This window comes from Falco cherrug, chromosome 4 (assembly GCF_023634085.1).
Source record: "Falco cherrug isolate bFalChe1 chromosome 4, bFalChe1.pri, whole genome shotgun sequence".
In the NCBI taxonomy this organism is placed as follows: domain Eukaryota; kingdom Metazoa; phylum Chordata; class Aves; order Falconiformes; family Falconidae; genus Falco; species Falco cherrug.
Genome location: NC_073700.1, coordinates 39052485 through 39077000, shown reverse-complemented (window position 1 = coordinate 39077000; position 24516 = coordinate 39052485). Strand labels below are relative to the sequence as shown.

The following is a 24516-nucleotide window of genomic DNA, read 5'->3' as shown; positions in this document are numbered from 1 at the left end:
CCGCACCATGGCTACAGAAAGCGGCGTGAATGAGGTTAACGAGTCTGCGCTGGCCAGCCGGGTCAGTGAGCCCTAAGAGCCCTGGCAGGCCGCTGCTGGCAGAACATACAGTCATGCCCTTGTTGCGGGGAAGGGAGGAGCTGGGCGAGGGGAAGCGGAGCGAGGATCATGTCTGGGTCCTGCCAAGTCAGCTGCTTCCTGCGGGTAACTTCCAGGGAGGGCAACTGCCTCGCATGAGAAAGCACCCAGCCCCGCTAGCTGTCTGGAGTGACTTAAACAGAAGCATCTAATTCAGGATGCATCAAGTAGAAGGCAGGGAATGAAATTGCTATTTCATAGTGAAATATATATATATATATATAATACTGTATAGATCTTTCTGCCTTTGTCCAAGTTGGAATGTAGCAGGGCAGGGGAGCTGCGGGTGTAGAGCCACTGCTGCAGCCAGAGCCCTTCCCCTCCGCTGCATGCACCCTCCCTCGGCACCGGGGCTGGACTCTTGCAGGATCTTTAGGGATGAGATCTGTGTACAGATCACGACAGCTTTTCCTTGCTGAAGAAAAGCCCCCCAGCTGCTCAGCGGTGTGCTTCAGGCCGTAGCCCAGGCACCCCCGGGGCTGTGCCAGCGGGCAGTGTCCCCACAGCTGCGCAGCCGTGCCCTGGCTGCAGGACCCCGCGGTGACTGGGCACGGTTATGTCCTGCCTGCGCAGAGGCCCCGATGTGCCAGTGTGCTGCAGCCAGGCCGGGGACCCTTCTGCGCCTTGGAGCGAGGTCGGGTGAGTGCTTTGCTTTGAAGTTGGGAGTCTCTGCAGCTCCCCCAGCCCCGACACGTGTCGGAGGTGCAGGTGTTCCTGCGCCCTGCCGGGTTCCCCTGGCAAAGCCCCTTCCCCGGCTGAGGCCCTTCCCCTGCTCAGCGCCATGTTCCTTGTTCCCCTTATTTTGAAACTGGGACCTGAGCAAAGGAGGCCTGAGCCAGAGCGGGTGCATCGCCTCCACGCACAGGCAGTGCCGGCCCTGGCAGCGGGCACGGGCAGGACCTGAGGCTGACACAACACACGTCAGGCTTAGAAGGGAGAGAAGGCGCGTTAAGGTCTTGCAGTCACGTCAGTGTCTGTAACCCCTGAGGTGGGAGTTCATTAGTAAAAGGGTGCAGGAGGTGAGCTTGCTGGTTCCCGAGAAGGGTGGCTGGGACTAGCTGTGCCCTCTGCCGCCGCGGCGCTGGCACAGTGTGCTGCCGCTCAGCTCGGCGGTGGCTCTGGCGCAGCAAGCCTCAGTGAGCGCCGCTTCCCCCATGGCCGGACGCCGGGAGCAGATCGCTCCGGCCCCAGGGGTGGCACGTACCCTGTTCTGGTGCTCTGCTGGGAGGTGCTGGTCCCTCTCCGGGGACTCAGAGGTCTGGCTCAGTGGCTGTTTGACACCAGGTAAAAAGGTGTCTCCCTGAGGATGGTCCATCCTTGGGGACCTTCAAGCCCAAGGAAGCCAGGGCTGACCGCCGCGCGGCTGCCGGAGCAGAGCGCTCCGGAGGCTCCTTCCAGCCCACAGGTCTCTGGTTCCCGGTCGGTTTAGACGCGCAAGTGGTGCTGTGCTGGGTGCCAGGCTGCGGCCCCTGCCCTGCATGCAGCAGTCGAGTTCAGGCTGGAGGGACGCGGTTTTGTGGCAGAGGAAGGGCAGTGGGGCAGGCAGCTGCACGCCGAGCTGGGGCTGAAGCTCGCAGGATCAGCTGAGGCGCCGCTCGGCATTTAGCTGGGCCGCAGGGTGGGAGAGGAGCTGCTCACTTGGTGGGTTTGCAGCCCACTGCCCCCAGAGCTCACCTCTGCAGGGCTGCGCGCTCCTGCCTGCGAGCAGCGTGGGCAGACGAGCAGTGCGGCCGAGGGCTTGGCTGAGCAGCCGTGTCCCACCGCCGGGCAGCCCCGGGCACCCTGTGCCTCCCCCCAGCGCCATGGAGCTGGCTGGGCCCTTTGGCCGGGCTCCGGCTGCCACCCCCTCACCGTGGGGGCTCGGCTGCCTCCAGCGGGTGCCCTGGCCGTGCTCCTCTGCCCAACCTCATGCCAAGCAGCTCTGCCTGCGTGTGTTGCTGAGGTGCTGGCTGCGAGGCTTCAGCTGTCCCTGTTGTCCCCGGTGCCCCTCTCGCAGCTCAGCTGGCAGGGGAGGTGGGGCAGGGGCTACTGCAGCCCCTCCTAGCCACAGTGCTTTCCCGGGGGAGACCTGAAGCCCCCTTCCAGCCTCATTTGTGTTACCACTCTTTGGTTTTGGGCTTTTTTTTTTTTTTTTTTTTTTTGCTTAACCACATTTTAAACACATCTATTGGTTTGCATGAGTTTCTTTAGGAACTCAAGCCCCTGGTTTTCCTCAGCACTTGCTTTCTCTGGACCAGAATGTATCTCTTTCTCTGCTGATTGCCTGGGACTGACCTTCCCCCAGCTTTCTCTTCTGCCCGTTACACAGCCCAACTCCGCTGCTGCGGAACTTGAGCACATCCCGAGGGAAGCTGTGACTGGTCTGTGTCTTTCTGCCACCCTGTCCTCCGAGGCATCGGCCACATCCCCACCTCGTAGCCCCTTATTTATTGAGGAGCGTGCTGTCACCGCCAGCCTCTCTAAATGTCTTCAATTAAACCAAACCTCTTTTCCGAGTCGTTTGTCCCTCTGTGCGGGAGCCTGCCTCAGCGGCTGCTCAGGCACCTTCACCTGGCCTTGTGCTCTGCCACTACACAGGATGAGCAGGGTGACCAGTGCTGGGTGACCGCAGGGCCAGGCCAAAGGCTGGAGCAGGGGGAGCAGCTCCTCCAGCGCAGACCCTGCCCTGTTGCAGAGGGGCTGCTGGATGGGTGAAGGATTTTACAAAGGCTCAGCTGAAATGCCTCCCCCCAGCTGGGGTGGGGGGACGGGGAGGCCAGGGCCCTGTGCAGCTGCAGGCTTCTCGCTGGCTGCCCCAGTAGTAGTACAGACAGGACGAAGCCCCCTGCCCACCCAGCCTGTGCCCAGGTGGGGCGCTGACATACCACTTACCCCCAGAGGCTGCTGGGCACACGAAGCCATTCTGCAGTAGCCCAGCGGCAAAAGCTTAACCGGTTTGCAGCGGCGCAGCACGCCGTGCTAGCCCGCACCCTGCCAGCCCCCAGTGCCTGCAGCAGGGCCCAGCCTTGCCCTTCGCCTCCAGCTTCTCACCCTGGCACAGTCCCACACAGCAGCGGGCAAAGCCCTGCGGCAAAGGGAACCGACAGGCACAGCACTGCCCCTGCACCCCTAAAGCTCTGGGTCGCCGCAGGCTCTGTGCCAGCTGTCAAGAATGATCCTGACCGCGAAGCATTCAGCAAAGCCATTTATTCCACTTTCATGCTCCCACAGATCTCCAGGCAGAAACCCACACGAGCACCCCCACTACGTCCCAGAGGGAATTCACGGCATGGCACAGCACCCAGAGCCCGGCCACACAGCACCAGCGGAGGGGAGCCCCTTCCACTGACGCTGGCAGGGGTGCTTGACCAGCAGCCCCGTTCCCTCAGCTGCGTCCACTGCGTCCACAGCTGTGTCCAAGTCAACATGGAGCATTTTAAAAAAGATGCCATTTTGTTCCTTAAAAATGAAACGGGGACCCGACGGCAGCAGCACGTCCCTGAAATCAAAAGCATAATTCTAAGGCTTTGGTGCCCTGACATAAGACATGAACTCTCTGCAGGGGGCTGTGCAGGTTGATCTGGGAAGCTCACTAGAGTTTAATGGCCATAAAAATACATCGCTTTCCCCGGCTTCAAACAAACCCAAACCCTCCCGGCTGGGCAGTGGAATTGCGTGGGCAGCAACTGCAGCCAGCGACGGGTCGGAAAGTTAGAAGTCTCTAGTCTCACCCACTTTTAATCAAGCACAAATGCAGCAGGCATCACTCCATCGGCTCAGCCACGGGCTGCTCTGCCACAGCATCTGCCCCCAGCCCCGCCGGCTGCTCCACTGCCTCGGCCACCGGCACAGCCACCAGCTGCTCTGCCACAACGTGGCTCTGCAGCCCGGCCACTGCCTGCTCGGCGGCTGCCTGCGCAGCTGCCTGGTTCTCGGCCCTCTCTGCCAATTCGTTGCCTGTTTTAGCGGGCATCGCCAGCTCGTTCGAGGGCTTAGTGGCAGGCGGGTTTCCTGTCACTGCTGCTGCCTGGTCAATGGCCGGCTTCTTCGGCTTCTGCGTGGCAGCCACCGCCTCGGCCAGCTTCTCCTCCGGCACCATGTTCAAGATCTTCAGGGCAAAGAGTAGCTGGAATTTGGCGGTTCCAACGAAGGAGTTGCCCAGGAAGTTGGGCAGCCCGCCCATGCGGTCCTTCTGGGTGTAGAGAGGGACACGGACCATGCCCATCACCTGCAACAGCATAGAGCACAGCTCAGCAGAGCCCACGGCAACACCAGCCCCCCCCGCCCCACCCTCTGCCCCCACACCCTCACCCCAGCACCCCGCCAGCCCATGGCCCAGCCCCACTTGCCGGATCCTTCCCCTCGCCACCTGCCCGATCCTGCCCCTCCCCACCTGCCCAATCCTGCCCCTCCCTCCCTCACCGACCCCTGCCCCACCGACCCCTGCCCCAGCCTGCCTGCCCTGGCCTGCCTGCCCTCAGCCCAGCTGAAGCCCCTGCACTGCCCCTCCCAGAGCCACACCAGGCCACTGCTCCCCCTGGCCAGCCCCCTGCGCCCAGCCCCGGCTCTGTTCCCCCTCCTGCCCCTTTGGGGGGATCCCACTGCCCCAGGCCGCTATGGGGAGCCCTGCTTTCCCCTCCGTGGGGACACCGTGGCTTGCCCACGCATGCCCCTCAGCCACGCCACAACCCAGAGCCAAGTGCCTCCCTTCACGCAGCTGCCAAGACCTGCCGAGCGCCTCGTGGGCGCGCAGGGAGACCCTCCCTCTTACGCTCTACCCCAAGGCATCAGCCGAACCCAGCTACCCGGGAGGAAGGCTGCCTCCCGCACCGCCTCCGTGCAAGCCAGGGAGAACTGGGGTTAGAGCAACACATCACCACAGCGAGGGTCGCGATTCCGGTCCAGGTTACTCAGCCCAGGGCAGGGGGAGATGCCCACCAGGATGCGAGACGGACCTCAGCCGCGTCCCAAGGCTGAGCGGGTTAATAGGGCTCTTCCCTACGTGGGCAGTCACCAGGAAAGGCTGGAGCTGGAGCTCGCTACACTCCAGAGCCTGAGACACAAGCCCAGCCGAGAGCCTGACCTCCTAACGCCAGTGCTACGGGGCTGTGCGTGGCACTCGCCGCCGACAGCTCTACATGCGGTGCATTCCCCCGCTGGGCTGCGAGAGACGGCAGCCCAGCAGACCTAGGAGGGAAGCTGCGTCTTCCCTGGATCTAACGCTCAGAGCTCTACACACCCCCTCCCTGGATGTCCCACCTCCAGCCCGTGGTCTCGGGAATGCACCGCGCTGATCTCGATGGTATGCAGCTCCTCCAGGGTCAGCTGCCTGGCGTAGAAGTGTGCCACCACTCGATGTGGCCCCTCTGTCAGGTGCGAGCACAGATAGTCAGCTTCCGTCAGGCGCACACAGCCCAAACCCAAGCCCAGCACCCGATTCAGACCGTCCTCCAGGGACCAGTAACGGCGATCCACGAACCCCCCGGGAAAGCCCAGTAGTCCGTCAAATCGCATCTGCATCTGCAATAGAGGCGCATGGCGTTAATGGGGCACAGCGAGGGGGCGAGGGGGGCCGCGGGCGCCCAGGCCCGGCGCCGCGGAGGCCTCCGCGGGGGCGGAGGAGCGTGGGGAGGGCTCCCGGCCGCTCTGGCGCGGCCCTACCAGCTCCGGCGCATCCAGGACCGTTCACCGACACCGTCTCCGAGAGCTCGCCGCGGCCCCGGGAGCCCAGGCGGGGCCCGCACCGCCGGGGAGGCGGGGGGAGGGGCCCGGGGGCTCTCCCCGCCGCGACCCAGCCTGACGCTACCGCCCTGCAACCGCCAACTACCGACACCCCCAGCCGCCAGCCCTCAGCCCGCCTCCCCCGCAGCCCGCGGCCCGCCCCAGCCCGTGGGCCCGCCCGCCCCCGGCCCCGGCCCCGGCCCCGCTCCCCCCGCCCGCCCCCTCACCAGCACGGCGTAGCGCAGCGGGATGCGGCCGAACAGCATGCCCGGGTTGGGCGCGTACAGCATGGCGTGGCACGAGTGGCTCCAGCCCGGGCCCAGCCGCATGGCCTCGTACCGCGTCAGCGGCTTCAGCTCGGGCACGCCCGGTACCCCCAGCGTCGGCAGCGGCGGCAGCGCTCCCATGGCGGGCAGCGCCCCCATGGCCGCCATCGCCCCCATGGCCGCCATCGCCTCGCCGCCCGCCCCGGGAGCCCGCTCCGCGCACGCGTCGCGCCGACGCCGAGCGAGGGGCGAGACCGGCGGCCGTCAGAGCCAGTAGCTGCGCGCCGCGCGCCGCCGGGCCAATGGGCGCTCGGCAGAACCCGCCAACCCCCGCGCCCGCCCTCGGTTGGGCGGCCAATAGCGACGGGCGACCAATAAGAGCGGGCGCCACCGCCCGCGTCGCTCGCCACATTAGGAAACTGCCGCACCAGGGCTGTCGGCGCCTGCGGCCAATCACAGCGAGGCTGGGGGGGAGACGGCGCCGAACTGCACGCCGGGAAAGAGGCGGGCAAAGAGGCCGCGCCTCTCCGCTCCGTAGTCCCGCCCCCCGCCCTTTTGCCCCGCCCACGACGCACGGCACAAGTGCCTGCTCCACGGGTTTATTACTACAAACATCGAGGGGAAGGGGGGAGGTGTCGCCCCGGGACCCGCCGCAGAAGCAGAACAAGGCACACGGCGTGGGCAGCCCCCCCGCCCCCCGCCCCCATCCGCGGAGCCCTGCACCCCACCGAGCCCCCCTCCCCAGCACCCAGAGGTTGGGGGCAGGAGGGTGCAGAGTCCAGAGGGGCTGCCAGGCGGGGGGGGGGGGGGGGGTGGGGGGGGCGCAGCTCTGTCCAAGGGCAGTGACAGCAAAAGGGCTGTGCTGGGTGTGTACAAAATATACAAGGGTAGCGTCCTTCATCTGCCGATTTTAACCCCAAATCTCCCCGCCTCCCGCCAGCCCCTACCCACCCGCCCCTTTGCCGCCAGCTGGCAAAAAAACATGCACGTCTTTTAAAAAACCAAGCTGGGCTGTGCCAAAAAGCGTGCCGGTGCGACACGCCACGTTGCATCCCCGCAGCGCTGAGCACGGGCCAGCCCCGCTGGGGACGGGGGAGAGGCTGTGCGTGGGTCTGGGGTCCAGCGGCAGGGGCAGGGGGGGGGTCCCAGCCCCGCTCACGAGAGGTTCTGTTCGTCCTCCAGGTGAAGACATGTCTGCTCGAAGAGAAGGGGCTGCGTGGGGCTGCCGGTGCCGCGGCCAGGGAGCGTTTTGGTGAAGTCGGATGAGCCTGAGTGAGGAAAAAGGGGTTCTGAGTGAGGAAAAAGGGGTTCAGCCCTAACTACACCAGCCCTAGGGCCAGGCAACAAGCCCAGGCAGGGTGCTCAGCCCTGGGGAGAGGACAGCGTGGGCCAAGGTGACCGTCACCCCTGCCACCCCCTCCTACCCTGGTCTGATCACAGAGACAGGGCTGGAGCCCATGAGCTCCATCCCCTCTGCCCCTGCCAAGACGCAGGTTCAGCAAGCGCCAGGGGCGGGACACAGGACACTAAGGGGACACGTTATCTGCCACCAGCCTGGGAGAAGCCAGCAGCGGGGGACTGGACTATCACAGTGCCCACGAGGCAGCAGAGCCCTCACCCAGAGGCCCAGCAGAAGCCAGTGGGGAGGGCAGGGGCTTCTGCTGCCCTGGCTGGGGGTGCCGGCACTTGGGGACAGCAGGGTGCAGTGATGCCAGTGCCAGGAACGGGAAGGGAGCCAGGACAGAGCCAGCAGAGCAGCCTCATTGGTTTGCTGCCCCCTCCTTCCCTGCCCTGATGGCTAGGATCAGCCCCATCCCCGCTCTCGCCTGGCTGCTGGCCTTCTCAGGAGGGGTCCTGCTGCCCCACACCACAGCGATGCGTAAGAAGAACGAGAAGACGTACCAGCTTACTCCTCTATACCAATAGAGCAGGAATCGGGACCCAGTGCTGCCCAAGACAGGAGGGAGGAAGGCAGACAGAGAGGGAAGGAGACATTAGAGAGGTACTCAGAACAGACTGCGACTCTATGGAAGAAAACAGGCTGCAACGACAACAGTCAGGGGTGAGGACAGCACAGCGTCCCACAGCCGCGCTTGCCAGCAAAGCACGGCACCCCACGGCCCTCCCCGCTGTGACACCCCCCCATGGCAGAGGGGTGTCTGCTGCCCCCCATGCTGGCTTGGTCCCCCAGAAGCCAGCCCGGATGGTTCCCCTCCCTCAGCCGAAAGCTGGAGCACGGGTTGGGGGCAGGCAGAGGAGGCCACTGTCACAAAAACTGTGCCTGGAGTGGCCGCAGCCCGGAGAGGAGAGGAGGGGAAGGACAGAGACAAAAGGGTGAGGGAGGAGAGAGAAGTGGGGGCAGGTTACCTCTGCGTCAGCCCCCCTCGCCCACAGCTCGCTCTGCCCACTGGAGGAAGTGGGACACCGTGCCCCTGGCAGGTGGGCTCCTGGCCCACCCCGAGGCTGCAGCATGCCGCCCCAGCGGGGAGGCCACCATGCTCAGGCGCAGCCCACACACCCCCCGGCCCCTCGAGCGCGGCAGGGTGGCAGCACGCCTGCGACCCCAATGGCGCGGCCATTACCTGGCAGGTAGACATCTACCGGAGGGTCGCTCTCCGACTGCGTCAGGCTCCTGTGCTCGCCACAGCTGCCGTCCTGCAGGACATCTTCCACGGAGGGTGGGCGGCTACCTAGAACCAGCCAGAGCACAGCTGCTCAGCCCCCAGCCCCGCTCCGCAGGGGCGCGCAGCCAGGAGGACGAGTTGAGATCTTCCACGTGAGGAAGCTCCCCGCACCCCCCGAGCCCCAGCAGAGCCCGTCAGACTGGCCCAGGCCACGGTGCCGAAGGGGCCACCTCTTCATATGCAGGCTCATGCCCATCGCTTTTCTCTCACCCCATCCTCATGCCCTGTGGATGCTGGCTGAGCACCACAGACCCATCCCAACAATACGGGGCACATCCTGCATGCCCAGTACCGCGGCCACGCTCTCACCAGGACCAGCAGGGTGGTGCTCACAGCCATCTCCCCCTAAGCTGCGTGAGCAGACAGACGTGGCACGGAAAGCTCTACCTCTGTAGAGCTTACGGCAAGGAGAGATGCTTGGCCAATAAAACCAGGGAGATTTGATGATTTTGCGCCCCCACTTCCCAGAAGAGATGCCGGCGCCTTCCTCTGGCGAAGCCCAGCAGCTCAGAGATGGCCTTTGGGGAGCTGGATGTTTCTGAACCACGTTCATTCCCCAGCTGTCCCTGCCCCATCACAGCAGATTGGGACACCAAGCCAAGGCCTGGCTGTGCCCTCGGGCTGAGCGCACACCTACCCTGCTGCAGGGACGAGGCCTCCTCAATCTCCTCCCCGGCCGCGCTCTGCAAGAGGAACAGCACAGATTACTTCTGCGGGCTGGAGGCCTTTGCTGCGCTTGTCCCCTGCTCTGGCTTTCTCCAGGGCCAGGACCCATTCCAGGGAGGGAGCAAAGGGCCACCCACCAGTGCTGTGGCACCACAGGCCGGGAAGGAGGGGTTTTACAGGCAATGGCAGTGGGTGCTGGAAGCCCAGCAAGGCTCAGCTTCCACCCCTGCCCCAAACACTGCTGGGCTTGCCCAGGAAGCCGGGGTAAGGTCAGCTCTGATGCGGCTCCAGCTACGTGGCTTTCCAACGCCCCGGCTCCCAAAGAGGGTTAGTGGCACAAGGAGCGGTTACATCCTTCCCTGTGGAGCCCTACAGGTAAATAAAGGCAGCTGAGACTGCTGGCTCTGGGCTACTCATGCTACCACGAGCTCATCTTCACCCTGCCACTGAGGAAACAACGTCCCTTCACAAGGCAGCTCCTGTGTCCCAGAAGAAGCCCCCCCAGAAGAGCCCTGGCTCAGAGCAGCTCCCCAGCAGATCACAGACTTACTTCTGGAGAGCTCGCCTCTCTCAGGACCAGCTCACCCCCGCTAAGTGCTGGCTGCGAGTCAGAGTCCTCAGAGAGCTTCTCTTCATCCTCCTCGTGGATTGGGGACGAGGGAGACCGTAGTGTGCTGCGGCAAGAGAAACTCCATTTGCAAGGAGCCACAGAGCAGATCTGGTGGCAGCAGCTCAAGGTGTCACCACCCCTGCCCTGTCGCTCCACCAGCAGCAGAAGCCAACACGCATGAGCAGGAGCTCAAACTACTGAGCCAAATTCACCAGGGCCCTCCGGTATCTCCATGTATCTCCGGTACATGGAGAACAGCAGCAGCAGAGCTCTGGGACAGAGCCAGGTGGTGCAGAGCTGCAGCACAGTAACACAACCTGGGCAGATCTGCCTCTGCAGGGAAAGCAGGAGGCCCAGGTCCCACGCTGCTCCTCACAGCATCAGGGGCTCCCTTCCCAGGAGGAATTTGGAACGGAGCACAGTGAGGAGCGCCAGGAACAAACCCAGCCTGACCCCTTCTGTAGCAAGGGACACGTGAAGGGCACCTGCAGCAGGCTGCCCGCTCCACGGCATCCACACCTACAGCCTCCATCACAAGGTCAGTAGAGGAGGCTTCAGACAACAGCTAAAGGATCTCACTCAGCATTTTGTGCTCTGAAATTCACGTCACTTCTCTCCCCATTCTTTTGCTCCTGGGGAAATCCACAGAAAGCTGAAATCCAACAAGGTTTGGATGTCAAGTTCAAATTGAGGGACTAACTGCATTGGAAAGGAGACATTTCCATCCCAAGTCTGGATCAAATTCTCCTTGTTAAAAATCCTCTTTCTTCTGGTGACAAAGCCAGACCTTAGGAGGCATAAGCTGGTAACCTCAGACTGAACACAAGGGTCACGTCCCAATTATCTCACTGTCATGAATACCTGCTGGTCTCCTAAAATTCTGAGTTAGCGGTGCTAACAGTGATGGGACCAGCCAGAGCCCTCTCTTGGCTCTCAGTGCGTGTGGCCACAAGCCCTCAGGACTTGCAAGAGGAGCGGACCCCTCCATCCCCATGCTGACCTATCTGGAGACTTGCTCCGCTTGCCCTTTTGGTGGCTGCTCTCCACGGCTCTGTCCATCCCAACAAGCGGTCGGCTTGCCGGTGGCATCCCATCCACCACACCAGAGTAGCTGATTTCATCATACAGAGGAGCTGATGGGATGGAGGGGGAAACGGAGCGAAGGCCATTCAGTGCTTCCAGCAAGGAAATAGGCTCATAGCCCGGAGGGATATTGTCAGAGCTCTGTGGACGAGAAAGAGAGGGCATGTTAAGAAACCCTCACAAGGCTGGAAGCCCTCCCTGAAAAAGGAGAGGCCCCAATGCAACCCAGCCCTGCAGCTCCCACACTGCTCCCGTGCAGCCCATTCCCATAGCCACCTCTCCAGGAGCCTCAGCCTCCTCCCCCTGATGCAGCCACACGTTCCCCTTCGGGTTGTAATGCTGATGATGCTCCAGGCAAGTTTCCAGAGCAATGCGTGAGAGACCAGGCATCTCAGCAAGTCAGAACGTGGCTGGGCACCCCCCTGCCATACTTTCAAGAGCTGGACAAGGAGGGTGAGAAAGCAGGTTCCTAACAAACCTGCTATAAAACATCTTTGGATTTTTTTCTCCTAGAAGTTTTTCCAATGGTTCAGAGACCCTTCCAGCTCAATAAGCACCCCACTTGTGCTTCCAGCCCTGGAACATGCAGCTGTTTCACAGCACCACCAGGGTCACTAACAAAGAGTCGAAAGAGGGGAGCGTGTGTGCACTAACTGAGAGCCGGTCCTCAGAGCCTACACCACTTCCCCTCCTCCCCTGCTCTCAGTCCTCTGAGCCGCTAACGCCAGCTCTCTGCGCAGTCACCTCTGCTAAAAGGTAGGAAAGGCCCCACAAGGGAAGAGGGCAAAACTATACCAATTCCCATTCCCTCTGTAACTCACTAAGCTGCCAGTCAAAGAGACCCTTGCAAAGCCATTAAACCGCCACTGGCTTAACTCCAAAAATCCTCCTAGTTGTAAAGATCCTGTGGACTTGGAGACAAACAGGGTTTATGCTGTAACCCAGCAGGCCACAGGCAGCTCAGCCCAGCCTGCTGCAAAGAAAAAGGAAAGACTGCAGCAGTCCAGGCTTGCATTAAATTGAGCTGCTTCAGCGCTGTATCCTCAGGGAGGTGGTTCTATGTTGTTCCTAAGACAGCATGTTGCTGCTAAGCCTGGCCATGAACTCCTGTAGCTTCTCTGTACCTGATCTCCCAGTCACACAGCTGCAGATAAGCCTGCCCAGCAACCTGTTCCAACACAGCCGTTAATTTGGCATGAGCCTATTGCTCAACTGACCCACTTGCGGTCACAGAAGGAGCTAGATCTGATGGGGAGAAAAGAACGAGTAGCACCTGGAATAAAGCATCAACCCACATCCCCTAAGTACCGGTCTTGTGATGGTTTCGAATTTCTGATGAAGACCACAGCTGGTGATGGCAAGATAACAAGGAATCAGTTCACAATTGGTGCCACCTGTAGGCAGTGAGACCAAATGCCATCTCCACAAAAACCGCATTTCCAGACAGCAGCTGGGAGGTGCTGTTTTGTAGAAAGAAAAGTCAGAGAGGAAAAAAACCGCCTGGCTCCTGTTTGGGATATTTTCTTCTGGCTGTGTAGACCAAGGCCTGTGGGTTCAAAGGCTGCTCATTTTGGTTTGCTGTGGTGAAAGGTCAGAGGCTGGAGGAAGATTTCTCAGCCAACAGCTACAAAACCCTTGCTGCAAGTTACGGAGCTTTCAGACAACCCCCAGGAGACACGGCTCTCTCCTGGGACACTTACCACTGCAGCACCCACAGAGCCCACTGCTCCAGCAGGAATCCTGTGGGAGGCTTGCGGGGAGCCAGGTCATGCCCAGCTTTGCGGCACCTGAGCTCCAGACCTGACAAGCACAGTGAGCCACCTTCCTCGTAAGGCTGAGCACTCGGCTGGCTTGAGCAAAAGAGAACTCCTTGATATCAATGACACAGCTGCATTTGATGGGTGGCACAAAGGGCACAGACCCTTCCCGCCTGGGGGCTTCCCTCACCTTCCCCCTCCCTGGTTCCCCCACGACTGCCATTCATGCTGTCCCCAGCACAGCGTTCCAGTTACACATTGTCACACCACCCCAGAGAGTCCCCAACAAAAGCAGCTCCGTCCTTCCTGTTCCTGCAAAAGCAAAACAGTCCACTGCAGCCAGCGCTCCTGAATGCAAGACCTGGTCCAACTGTGCCTATCTGTCTTCCTCTACATCCCAGCACTGGGGTGGAACCCACAACAAGATGTGCCCATGCCAAACCGCCAAGGGGATGAGACAAGTGCAAGGAAGCTTTTGGGTGAGCCAAGCGGACAGCAGCTCGCCCACAGTCCTACAGAGCTACGAAAAAAGTCTTGGCCAGGAACTATAAAGCAGCCAGGCTCAGGACTTGGGGATGGTCCCCCAGAGTCAGCATCAGACCCTGTGGCAAGCTGCTTCCATCTTGCTTATTCCTCCACACGCAAACCAGGAAGGTTAGTGATCGCCCGTGCAGGGTGTGAACGTCTCACCACTGACATAGAGGCAGTACATGGAGTGTCGCAGCCTGTGCAGGGGCACGAGTCAAGCCCAGCGTGTTAGCAAGCCCTCGTGTGTGTGACACTTCCACGCGCTAGTGACACCGCTGGCAAAGAACTGCTGCAGGAGCCAAATACAACCAAGTCCACTTACTGTTTCCCTTCTAGGCTTCCTGCTGGGCAGGGAGACAGTGCTCACTTTAAGGGGTTTAAAGGGACACTGTCAAGAGAAAACCATGTTTTAAAGAAGTTGTTTCTTGAGGTTAGTGACACGAAGAGACACACTCCTCACCTCGCTCCAGACGACAGCACCTGCTTCCTCTACACACCATGCTCTGCTTCACAACAAACCCTCAGGGTTTCTCCCCTGCCCTATTTCTTAGTCCCAGCTGAAGGCAGCAGGGCTACAATGCTGCAGAGGACAGACAGATAAAGCCAGGCTTTTTCTGTGACAATATCCTTCTGTTCCCATGAAAGTCTGTAAGATGATCTAGATGCTGATCTCCCTCTCCTCACTCCGGTCTCATGTGTCTCACCAGAGCCAGCTGTGCAACAGCACTGCTCAGGCAATGAGCTGCTGCCCTCACTGCACCAGGGATGTGTAACGGGGCCCCAAGGCCACCAACACCACACTTTCCATCCCACGCTCCCTCAGCTGCCTGCTGACCCTGATCACTCTGGGAGGCTGGCACAAAGAGGCCTTTCTGCTACCAGCTGGGAGCCCCGACGCAGAGGGCGTGTCATCAGAGCATGCTGCCACACAGATGTGCATGCAAGTCGTACTGTAACCCCCATTTTCCCAGATCCCACCTTGTCATGCCCAGAGTCTGCCACTTTTCTGCTGGGACAAGTCCCGAGAAACCTGTCCTGAGAGAGACAGGTTTCTGTGGATTTGTTTCCTCCAAAAGACAGGAGGGCACTTGGCTAAAACCAGTCATATTACTAATCCACGAGAGGAGAGATCCTGGGTGTCTAGCAGGGCTGATAAGAGGCTGCACTGCTCAGGAAGATCTCACTCCAAGTCCCGAGTGCACCTCCTGAGGTCCCAGGGACACCAGCCATCAGGCTGAGCAACTCGTGCATGCACAAGCCGCCTGCTTAGGCTGAGACCAGCACCCAGGCTTTGTACACAGGGTTGCGAGGTACTTACAGAGTGCTCGTCATGGTCAACACTCTGTGCCAAGACAGGGCTGAATGACACTGGTGACAGAGCCCCCGGCTTCTTCCTCACAGCCCGGATCTGCAGCAGGGCACGGAAGGCTAGGAGAGAACAGCAGGCAGGTGAACACACGGCCAAGCAGGACCAGCCCACGCCAGATGCGTGCCAGAGCTCCTCAGCTTGCCACAGACACACCGTTGGCATGGGGGAGCTCCCCATGTGCACGGGGGGAGCAGGGCCACGGAGCACACCAAAGCCAAGCTTTTGGCTTCTAGTCAATTAATTAATCTAGACAGGGAAGAGATCTGCTGGCTGAAAGAGTCTGGGTACGCACAGCCCTTGCAGAGAACAGACACTGCCTACCTTGGTACAGCCCTGAGGTGCTTCAGGCCCGACACTGTACAACACAGTAAGAAAAACATGAGCTCAGCCTTGTGCAGTGCTGCAAGCTACAGGATGGAGAGTGGGAGGGCTCATGTAAAACCGCTCCGGGTTCATTCAGACCCCACAAGTCTCAGCCCTAGTGTCCAGGGGCACTGGAAGCATCGCACCTGCCATCGGCTGCTCACCCACCAGCCAGCGTTATGGTGGTGAGAGGCTCTGCATAGCTACGAACCCAGCCAGAGGGTCAGTGGCTATACTACTGTGTCCAGCACAGAGATCCCTTGGTCCTGCCAACACAACAGCTTTGATCCCCACTCCCTGCCCACAGTCCCATTTTCTATCTGCAGGTCTTTAATATTGCTAGTCCCTCTGTGCTGAGGGCACGTACAAATGAGCCAGACATCTGTTCTGATGCAGCTGTAAGAACTTGCTCGTACATCAGGAAAAGCCCTGGCATTTCCCTAGGTCTTGTTGCACCCAGCCGCTTGAAAGATCAGCCTGGAGCCAGAGGACAGAGGTGTAAATCCATCCTCGCTGCCTCTGCAGTCCCCAGAAGCAGATTCCCAGGAAGTCTGACACGGGGGCACTTTCCAAACAAATACAACCTACTCTGCTGCACTGTGGGGATGAGATAATGCTGTTCCTGTGTTTTAAGTTGCTACTTATAGTCAAAGCTGTCTGGCACTTCCTCCGATAAGGTCTTCCAAAAGGTTACTGCATCTTTGCCAAGTTTGAACTGTTTAGACTTAACTTCTCAGGCCAAACATCTATCTGAGGCTCTTTTGTCTTTTCCTGAGAAGTATCAATTAGAAACAATCAAATACCTCAGAGACCAAGCACAGGGCAAAACACACAATCTGTCTATTGCAGCAAAAACACAGGCATTTTCTCAGGAGACTCCTATGCCTCTGTGCTTTTGAGAAAAGACATGGAAATCAGCAAGTGTCACCTGAGTGTCAGAACGGCTATTTAATTTTTTCCATCTTTTCGCAGCTGAGCAATGCAGGCATTAAGCAGATCCTCCTAACTCTGCTGGCAAAGCAAAGGACTCCAAATTGACAGTTATCTCACCTCTCCCTCCCTGGTGAAGTCAAAGTAAGCCTGTCAAAGGGGAAAAAAAAACCCATGCAAAGTACTCAGGCAGCCCTCTGGTGGGGCTGGCTGCTGTCTTGGACAGATACTCTCAGGATAAAGCTTCTATGTCCCCTCCTTTGGAGGATTTTCCATCAACTTCACCAAAACACAAGAACTGCCTACATGGCACAGCTCAGAGCACCCACACCTCCAGATCCAACCCAGGGAGAGGGCAAGTGGCCAGGAAGGCACTGGACAAAGAGCCATTCTCTCACGTGCTCTCCTCCTTCCCTGTTCAAGGGCAGTTATTTTAGGTGCCAGGAATCTCCAGGTGCCAGTGGGAGCAGCAGCAATATTTGACGCTGAGCCTTGGGGTGGGGTATATAAAATACATGCTCCCTCTCACAACCTGTACTGACTGAACAGGAGTCTAGAAGGGAGAAAGATGCCCTTGTTTCCTGGGCACATACTCACGCAGCCTGCAGATGGGGCAGTTGTTGGCCTGGTAGCGCAGGGTGTCAGCACAGGAATTGCACAGACAGAGGTGTCTGCAGGGCAGAATGAGCGTGTCGCGGAGGTCAGACAGGCAAACCACACACTCGTTGCTGTTGTCACTGTTCTCGTCATCTGAAGGCTGCGATGAGAAGCAAGACGTTGGCACGTGAATGGTAAGGGCCATGCCAAACTGCCAAGGAACTCTGAAGCCTACGGAAATTTCCCACCCAAAAGTCTGTGGGAAAGCTGGCGTCTTCTTTCTGCAGCTCTCAGCAGGGGTTTCTCAAGGAGAACAAGCTCCGGCCCACACAGCCCAGCTACAGACTTCCTCTCGGGGGTCTGCTCCCAGCTCATGGAAGGCCAGAGACCAGGTACCGTTCTGTGCATGCACAGCACCGCTGTCCTTCCCCAGAGCTAGGCTGTGTGCGGAGGGGAGCCCCTCTGGGGCAGGGATCCCTTGGCTGAGGGGATCCAAGAACAAACTCCTGCCTGCCAGCCTGACGGCTCCCAGGCTCAGCAGGTTCTTTGGCAGTCCAGCCTTTCTGCCCCACGTCCAGAGAGAGAGGACAGCCCCAAAAGGAGCTGCTTGCTGACAGTGGCAGGCAGCAGGTCAGCCTGCTCCCGGCCTGGACAGAAGGAGGCACTCCAGCCATGTCTAACCCAGTTTCCACAAGTCCTCTGAGCAAGTGGTGGAGCGAGTGGTTCTCCTGCCACAGCATCTTCACCAGTCTCCTGTGCTGGCACAAGCTTCAGTGCAGCTGCAGGAGAACCAGCCTGGGATGCTCACCTGCTCACAGCTACCCCGGTAAAAAGGTCGGTGTGAGCCCATTCAATATCAATGTGCATCGCACCGGTCTTTCAGTCAGTCAGATCCCACAAATCAGATTACAGCCACCAAGCAAGCTGTTGCTGGGAGCTGAAACCCACTCTTCAACCACAAGAGCTCTCTTCACTGACACCCAGACCCCCCCAGTCTCCCACAGAAGTTATGCCAGAGCCCACCAAACTGTAGACACAGCACGGGCCACCTTCCACCTTTGCTTGGTCCTGCTTCGTGAGGCCCCTTTGGCCACCAGTGCTAACACATGCTAGACCATGGGCAACCTCGGTGTAAATAGCAATACATAGCATCTGCTGCTGGCACATCCACACCCAGCCTGCCTACTACAACAGCAAAAGGCTGCAAGGCTGTCTGCCCTGTCACATGCATTCCTCATCTATTTTGGGAGGTAGGGAGGGCAAGCTTTTTGCTTTTCCCATTAATACAGTTTGCTAAGTATACTCGGAAGAACAAAAATGGCCCCAAGCCACTTGTCTGATGGGCCACAAATGTGTGATTGCTGGATCAAAAGAATCATCACAAGACCCTGAATGCCCCAGACGGAAGCCTTCAATCCTCTTAAATAGATACTGTGCAAGAAAAATCTTTGAAAAGACTTCTCCATCCTGCCTCTTCAGGTACTACCTGTTGGCACAGGCAGGTAAGAGATCACAGGATGCTTTGGGCAGGACACTGCATTGCTTGCGGAGGAAATCCTGCTTGTCTTGCTCTGTGGCTGCTCCTCTGTTTGCAAATCATGCATTACATACACCAGAGTGGTCTGATCCTGAGGCCAGCACCTGGTACACTCTGCAGCCCAGGCGGCAGCAAAGGGCAGCTCTGCATAAAGTTAAAGCAAGCACAAAGCATTCACGTAATCTGCATGGGGCTGTGCAGCAAACTGGGATTAGGCAGAAGCTGCTGCTTAATGATGGGCAATGTTTCCGGTTATGGCAGTGGCATATACATCCCTTAGCGATGTCGTGCTCCCTCTTCCTGTGGAATGCAGGCTGCTGCTCTCTGGACACGGCAAGCCCTAGAGAGCTCAGTTCCCCTGCAGTGCTACAGAAACATGCAGCCTCCCCCTAACAGGAGAACATGAAGAAGCCAGAGGAGCAAAGCACAGATGCCAGGCACAACTGCCTTGACTGCAGAGAGGCTGTGACAGTGGCCCACGGCTGTCTCTACAAGCCTTAAAAATCAGTGCTCTGAAACACCCACGGGGCACTGATGCCCTTCCCTCCCAGCAATCTCAGCCCCAAGGAACAACCTCAAGACTCTCACACTATCTAAAATTACCTTAGCACAACTCCACCAACTGTTGGGCCTTTCAACAGTGAGGACCTGTCATCTCTCAGCTTCTTCAGTGCTTGTAGGAATGACACAGACTTGACAGTCATTCTGGGAAGCACCTCCACGTTGCCCTGCCAAGCCCCACAGTTAAGCTCAAAAGCAGAAGGTGCAGGTTGGAAAACCCCAGCTCAGGGAGCACAGCCTCCTGAGCGCCTTTACCTTGGTCTCTTGGTTGTTTTTGTTCTCGATGCCATAGATCTCCTGAAGCAGATAACTCACTCGGTCAACCTAGGAAAGAAGACAACAGTTGGAGTGCCAGCTGCTCTGTCATTGCTGTTGCATGACCACCTCCCTTCCCACCCTGTGTCAAAATGTCCATGTTACACCCACAACAGCCAGTTCCTCTAGAGCTACATGACAAAATTAACAGAAACAAATACTGCAAAGGATAGCTGGGAGAGTAAGTGTCTCCTTGCTCAAAAAGTGGTACTCATCCTGTCTGGTCTGAGCAGGGAGACCAAGCAACCACTTTTTTCAAAATCATTCAGACAACAAGTATTCTGCTTGTCTCAGAGATCAAGAGGGAATAGGTACCCACAGCTCAAATAAACCAGCGGCAGTCAGCCTCACATAGTCCTTCCCTTCGGTGAAGTACTGCTTAACTTTAACCAAGATCAACTTCCACCCATCCTTGTAACCTCAGCAGGGGTGCTGTGCCAACAGCTTGTTGCTGGCACATCGATGGCCGCACATCACTTCCCTGGTCATCACCTGGGAGCATAAGGTCAAGCTACTGAAGACAGACAAACCACCTTCCTTAGCATGAGAAGCACTCGAGGGACAACCCTACATCAGTGCAGTGTCATTTATTACCACCCTCAGGCCCTTGGTGGCAACTCTCAATTGGGGTGTGGGGTGGCAGAAAGTGCTCCAGGCACAGGTGTAAGTATGTCCCAAACCTGGGACATACTCCTCCAGGCCATGCCTTTATGCAAACACTGGCAGCTGTCTGCAAACTCCCCCGAGCAGCTGAATTAAAGCAGTGAGGCAAGAAAGCCCGACAGTTCAAGTCCCAGCAAGACAAGTCCCCTCTGCACGGTGTTCTCCCCCGTTCCCTAGCTTAACCAGCAAGTACAGCACGAGACACTTACAGCTGTGAGGAGCACCCTCTACAAGGATGCACAAAGATACTGGTCCCCCAAGATTTAGTGCTACACAGCAGCTTCCCCAGAGTAGTGTGTGTTCCTCTGCACAAAACCCCACAACAGGTAATAGGGTGAAGGGGTTGCAAGGTATCAAACTGACACATCTCACAAACAGGCGAAGGAAATGCTCTCCTGCCACCTCCAGTAACTGTCCAGTTGGCACCATGCAGTGAAGCCAAGCCACTGTGAACCCAGTGCTTCAACAGCTCATCAGTCCCAGAGCTTTTGGCATTTCTGTGTGTAATCGGCCTCTCCCCTCTCCTTTTGTCAAGCCAGGTGCTCAGACGAGCAACGGCTTTGCCATGGGTTTTCAGTGCTGCAGAAGATGTCACCTGCCAAGATGGGGGCAGGAGCTAGCTATATCCAGCCCGTTTACCAGCTCAGAAATGCTCTGAGCTGGGACGCAGCAGCTTTAACAAACTAATTCCAGAGTCTCCCTGTTTAACTCAGCATGCAGCTTACAGACAATCTGTTCTAGACCGGCATTTCATGGCAATGAGGTCAGCTGTTGGACTGCTGAGCAAAATCCTCTGCAGCAGCTCACAACTCACCCAGGAAGTTTGGGAACAATTATGTGGGAGATGTCCTTTTGTAACTTGACATTCCAAAGAGAGTATTGTATATAGCATCCTGACTCCTCAGAGGATCCTGATGAGTGACAGTGAGTGCAGAAGTAGTCAGGTCAAAGCAAAGAAGAGGTCAGGAAGGAACAGACTAAAGCCTCTGCAGGAGCCTGCATTTGTTTTAACTGCTTGCCTCTAAAAATCCTCCTGAGAATCTCATGTCCCAGTAGGAAAAGGGTGAGCATTGCAACATGGCTCTTACTGGAAAGATCTCTAAATTTCAAAAGAGTAGGAGTAAACAAGGAGGAGTAGGTGATTGTACACAATGCAGTCCTTCACCTTCACGCTTCTCCAACCCATCCCGCACCACGTCATCCTTCCAAAGGCTTCTGTTGCTATATACAGCTTCAGCTGATGCACACAGGAGCCACCAGCCAAGTCCAGGTCATGTTTTTCTGCTGGTCCATCTGTTTGTATTCATCCATGCTGAATTTCTTTGAACAGATCGGTACTTACATTATAACTGATCTCAGGTGAGAGAACAAAGCAGCTCAGCTCATTAGCTGCTGCTTCCTGCTCCCAAAGAGGTTTAGAGATTGATGCGCACAAAAGGTACCTGGCAATCCTGGCAATGGTAAGGAGGGGAGGGCAAAAGAAAAATGATGGTGAAGAATGTACAATGTTATACAGATGGTTTACTCCAGACATATACTCTATACCCTTATGGGTGCAGATGCTACCTCAGTTGCAGTGGTACTGTGTGTTCTTCTAGCAAGAGCTTCCTTCTATTTTAAAAGCCATAGCAGAGAACATATAAGGACTACATTTTACAAACTGCCAATAAAAAAAAGTCCCCGCAACCAAACACTGAGTGGGAAGGTTACACGGTCTGCCAGTAAAGAGAGACAAGCACACACTGTTTCACTGCAGGAGTCAGCTAACCATACTGTGGTAGGGTGGGAACTTCCTTGGAGAGCACTTCCAAGCAAGACAGCCCTCCATTTGGGGAGTCCGGAGCACTAAAAGGAGAATGGTACACACACTGTGTTAGTGTGCACAGTAATCCAACACGGACTCAGAGAGCTCACAGCCATGTAAGTACTGCTTTTAAAAAAAAACAAAACCGCCCCAAAACCCACAAGCATGATAAATGAGCAGCTTTTCATCAGCTCACAAATGCTCTTCTCCGATCAGAAGAATATGTGAGAAAGAGGCACTGCTGGCATCACACTGCTCTGGTCCCTCGGCGCTCAGGCAGCCTCTTCCAGCACAGTGCGAAGCTCCCCCTTCAGAGCATGGCTCTTCTGGATGTTCCCACTACAAACCTGCCTTCACATGCTCAATAGACTCCCGAAACAGCCTCTGTCTCCATTAAAAATACTCGTGGGACCCAGACTGATCAGCTAGCCCAGAGATCATGCTGCAGCACTGCCAAGTTAAGTACCAAGGAAGGGAGGGGAGTGCAGGTCAGTTCAGGACGCACAGGGCTCCGAACAGACGTCAGGCTGGAGCAGCAAGTAACTCACCACTAGCGCTGGGATAAAGCTCTAGCAGCGAGGGCTAACACCGCTGTCACTAGGCAAAGCAAGGCTGCAGGGCAGGCTGTGAGTCTCTGCATGGCACTGGTGAGGCAGAGAGTGAATTACTGAATGCGATTTTGACATGATTAACTGATGTTTAGTGACTCTTCTCTAACCTTGGGACTGGAAGAAACGTCTTAGAGCAAAAAGTGTCTAATCAAGGCACTTAATGACCTTCTTGGTAGTAAAAGGCTTTTTAATTCAGATCAGAAAACCCTAGCCAATTGCAAGCACCTGAAGCCAGACACGTTTAAAGCAGAAGCACAGCACATACTTAAAGGTGAAGGGATCAGCCACCAAAATCTCATCTCTTTTTCCATCACATTTCAAGCTGATCCTTGCAGCAGGATCACTACTGGATTTCCTTTCATAAGCTGAAATTCTTGGCAATCTTAGCAGTTTGCAGGTGCTTATGTATTTCTCTCTATGCAAGACTGGTTGCAATTTCAGTCTTGATAAGGCACTACACAGCTCCTGCACATCACACCACACCAGGATGGGTTAAAAAAGGGCTACAGATTCCTGACATTTCCCCGTTTGCCAGTCTCCCTTCTTCCCTTCATAATGTGTGCAATCTGGTACATAAACAACAGCTTCAAAACAACCATGTCTGTGACTGCTCAAGTACTAGGATACTCATAGGAGACAGGCAAGATGAGCTAAAAGGTTTCACTTCCTGGGGCTGCTCCAAAGATACCATGGGCCCAACAGGGCAGTTTGTGCAGAGAGAAGACAATCTTCCAATAACTTATCACACACACGTGTGGAAAGCTAAGTTTTCAGCCTCCACATGGGACACTGGGAGTACGCAAAGATACCCTTTCACAGCACAAAACACAGAACCTAAGGAGATCAGGCAGTGCTCAATGACCAGATGTGCCTCATACTACTTAACACATACTTACGCAAGCCTAATTTACCTACACCTATAGAGACATGGAAGCATCAGCAATGTGCGTTGCCAGAAGCACCGAATGCCAGCAAGGCAAGAACTATAGGGAGGATTAGATGTATACATAGACCCTGCCTCCCAGAGAAGCACAAGAGACCTGCACCGTTGCTCTACCAGTCCCACGCTGCCACGTTTGCCCCCCCTACACACACTGGGCTGTGCAACAAACAATCCAACGTTAAGCCTTGCCAGCAGCACACTGCCTTTGCTTGTGATATCTGAGCTAACAAGCGGAGATCTCAGGGTCTCAGTGAACTAACACCAGAGCTTCCCACTGGGTGCAGCAGAGCACCAGTAGGACACAAGCAAAGGTCTTTAATCAAGCAGTAGACAGGGAACAGGTACTTACGATCTGCTTCTGTTTTAAAGGCTTCACAGAAAAACTGCCATCAACGTGCTAGCAGGAAAAAAAGGAAATGCATTAAAATAACTGAAGAGTACAAATTAAAACAGATTCATGATCAGAGCTGGTGTCTTCTAGTTAAGGGGAGGTGGCATATGTCTAACTGGGACAGCCTGAATGACTATCATTCCAAGCAGAGTTAGTGGAACAGGGTATGGCAGCGCTCCTTGTCTGCTGCAGTGCAGAGCTTGACAGACTTGGCTCAAGTTAAACCTGGCTGAAGTTGGTCGGAGCATACACAAAAATCCCCTGGCACACTGGATGCTTTCAGGTTGCAAGGAGTCCAACTGGGTGCAAACACTTCTTCAACCAGTCCAGCAAGACTTGGCAGGGGATATTTGTTAACATCCTAAACAACATCCAGTTACAGAGCCACTCTTGAGGCCAGAGCCTCAAGAGAGCAGGGGACTGGCATGAGGCTGAGAACAACGCTTGTCCACTGGATGGAGTCAGAAGCAAGTCACACGTGCTCCGCATTGCCATCTTCAGAGCTGCAGGGAGCACCTCGAGCCTTTCATTTGTTCAGTGGCAGCAGGAACGTCTGGGACAATTCTGTGTGTACCTGGTGTCAGAACTAGTGATAGGAACACCGTGCTATTTCTATTTTCTCCATCACCCACAAGGGCCAACTAAACTGAAAGAAAGCAACTACTTTTCTGTCACAGTCTAGAGAGCAGGAAAGGAGATTTAGGGGAAAGCCCAGCAGGCCCTGCTGCTGTCAACAGTTGCAGATGTGCTGAAGGAGTTTCAGAAGGAAGGGACAACAACCTTGCACCAAAAGACAAAACGGTCTTGTTCTCCAGGCAAACACAAAGTGCCAAGTTTCTGCCTTCGGAAGGGCTGCAAGGCCAGACCAGGCATAGCACCAAGGTTACTATTCTGATCTTAAAGATACATATAAATAGCAAGTTACCAAGGCCTGCTGGTCTGTCTGTCCTCTGAACATGCTCTGGTGATCAGCAGCAGTGCTTATTAGCAAAGACCTCCT

At 56.9% G+C, this 24516-nt stretch overlaps 2 protein-coding genes across 6 annotated transcripts in view; both read right to left on the bottom strand.

The window, feature by feature from the left end:
- Positions 1-3309: 3309 nt before the first annotated feature.
- NUDT16L1 (nudix hydrolase 16 like 1) lies at positions 3310-6350 on the bottom strand. Of its 2 annotated transcripts, XM_055708505.1 has the most exons (3): positions 6066-6348; positions 5377-5637; positions 3310-4345 (listed from the first exon to the last, which is right to left on the bottom strand). In XM_055708505.1, exons 1-3 carry the CDS (start codon positions 6288-6290, stop codon positions 3881-3883), a joined length of 951 nt encoding a protein of 316 aa, XP_055564480.1. In that variant the 5' UTR covers positions 6291-6348; the 3' UTR covers positions 3310-3880. The 2 variants fall into 2 exon arrangements, with proteins under 2 accessions (XP_055564480.1, XP_055564481.1); XM_055708506.1 differs by lacking the exon at positions 5377-5637 and having other exon boundaries at positions 6066-6350.
- Positions 6351-6689: 339 nt separating this feature from the next.
- MGRN1 (mahogunin ring finger 1) overlaps positions 6690-24516 on the bottom strand; it is a 55414-nt gene continuing 37587 nt past the window's right edge. Inside the window, exons 8-18 of one of the 4 annotated variants that reach the window (XM_055708952.1) lie at positions 23475-23522; positions 19045-19113; positions 16692-16851; positions 14751-14860; positions 13755-13820; positions 11065-11288; positions 10005-10128; positions 9426-9471; positions 8687-8794; positions 8007-8051; positions 6690-7372 (exon numbers count right to left, since the gene is read on the bottom strand). In XM_055708952.1, coding sequence (XP_055564927.1) covers positions 8011-8051; positions 8687-8794; positions 9426-9471; positions 10005-10128; positions 11065-11288; positions 13755-13820; positions 14751-14860; positions 16692-16851; positions 19045-19113; positions 23475-23522 — 996 coding nt within the window. In that variant the 3' untranslated portion in view covers positions 6690-7372; positions 8007-8010. The remainder of the gene's footprint in view (positions 7373-8006; positions 8052-8686; positions 8795-9425; positions 9472-10004; positions 10129-11064; positions 11289-13754; positions 13821-14750; positions 14861-16691; positions 16852-19044; positions 19114-23474; positions 23523-24516) is intronic. The other 3 variants (XM_055708950.1, XM_055708953.1, XM_055708951.1) reach the window with 3 other exon arrangements.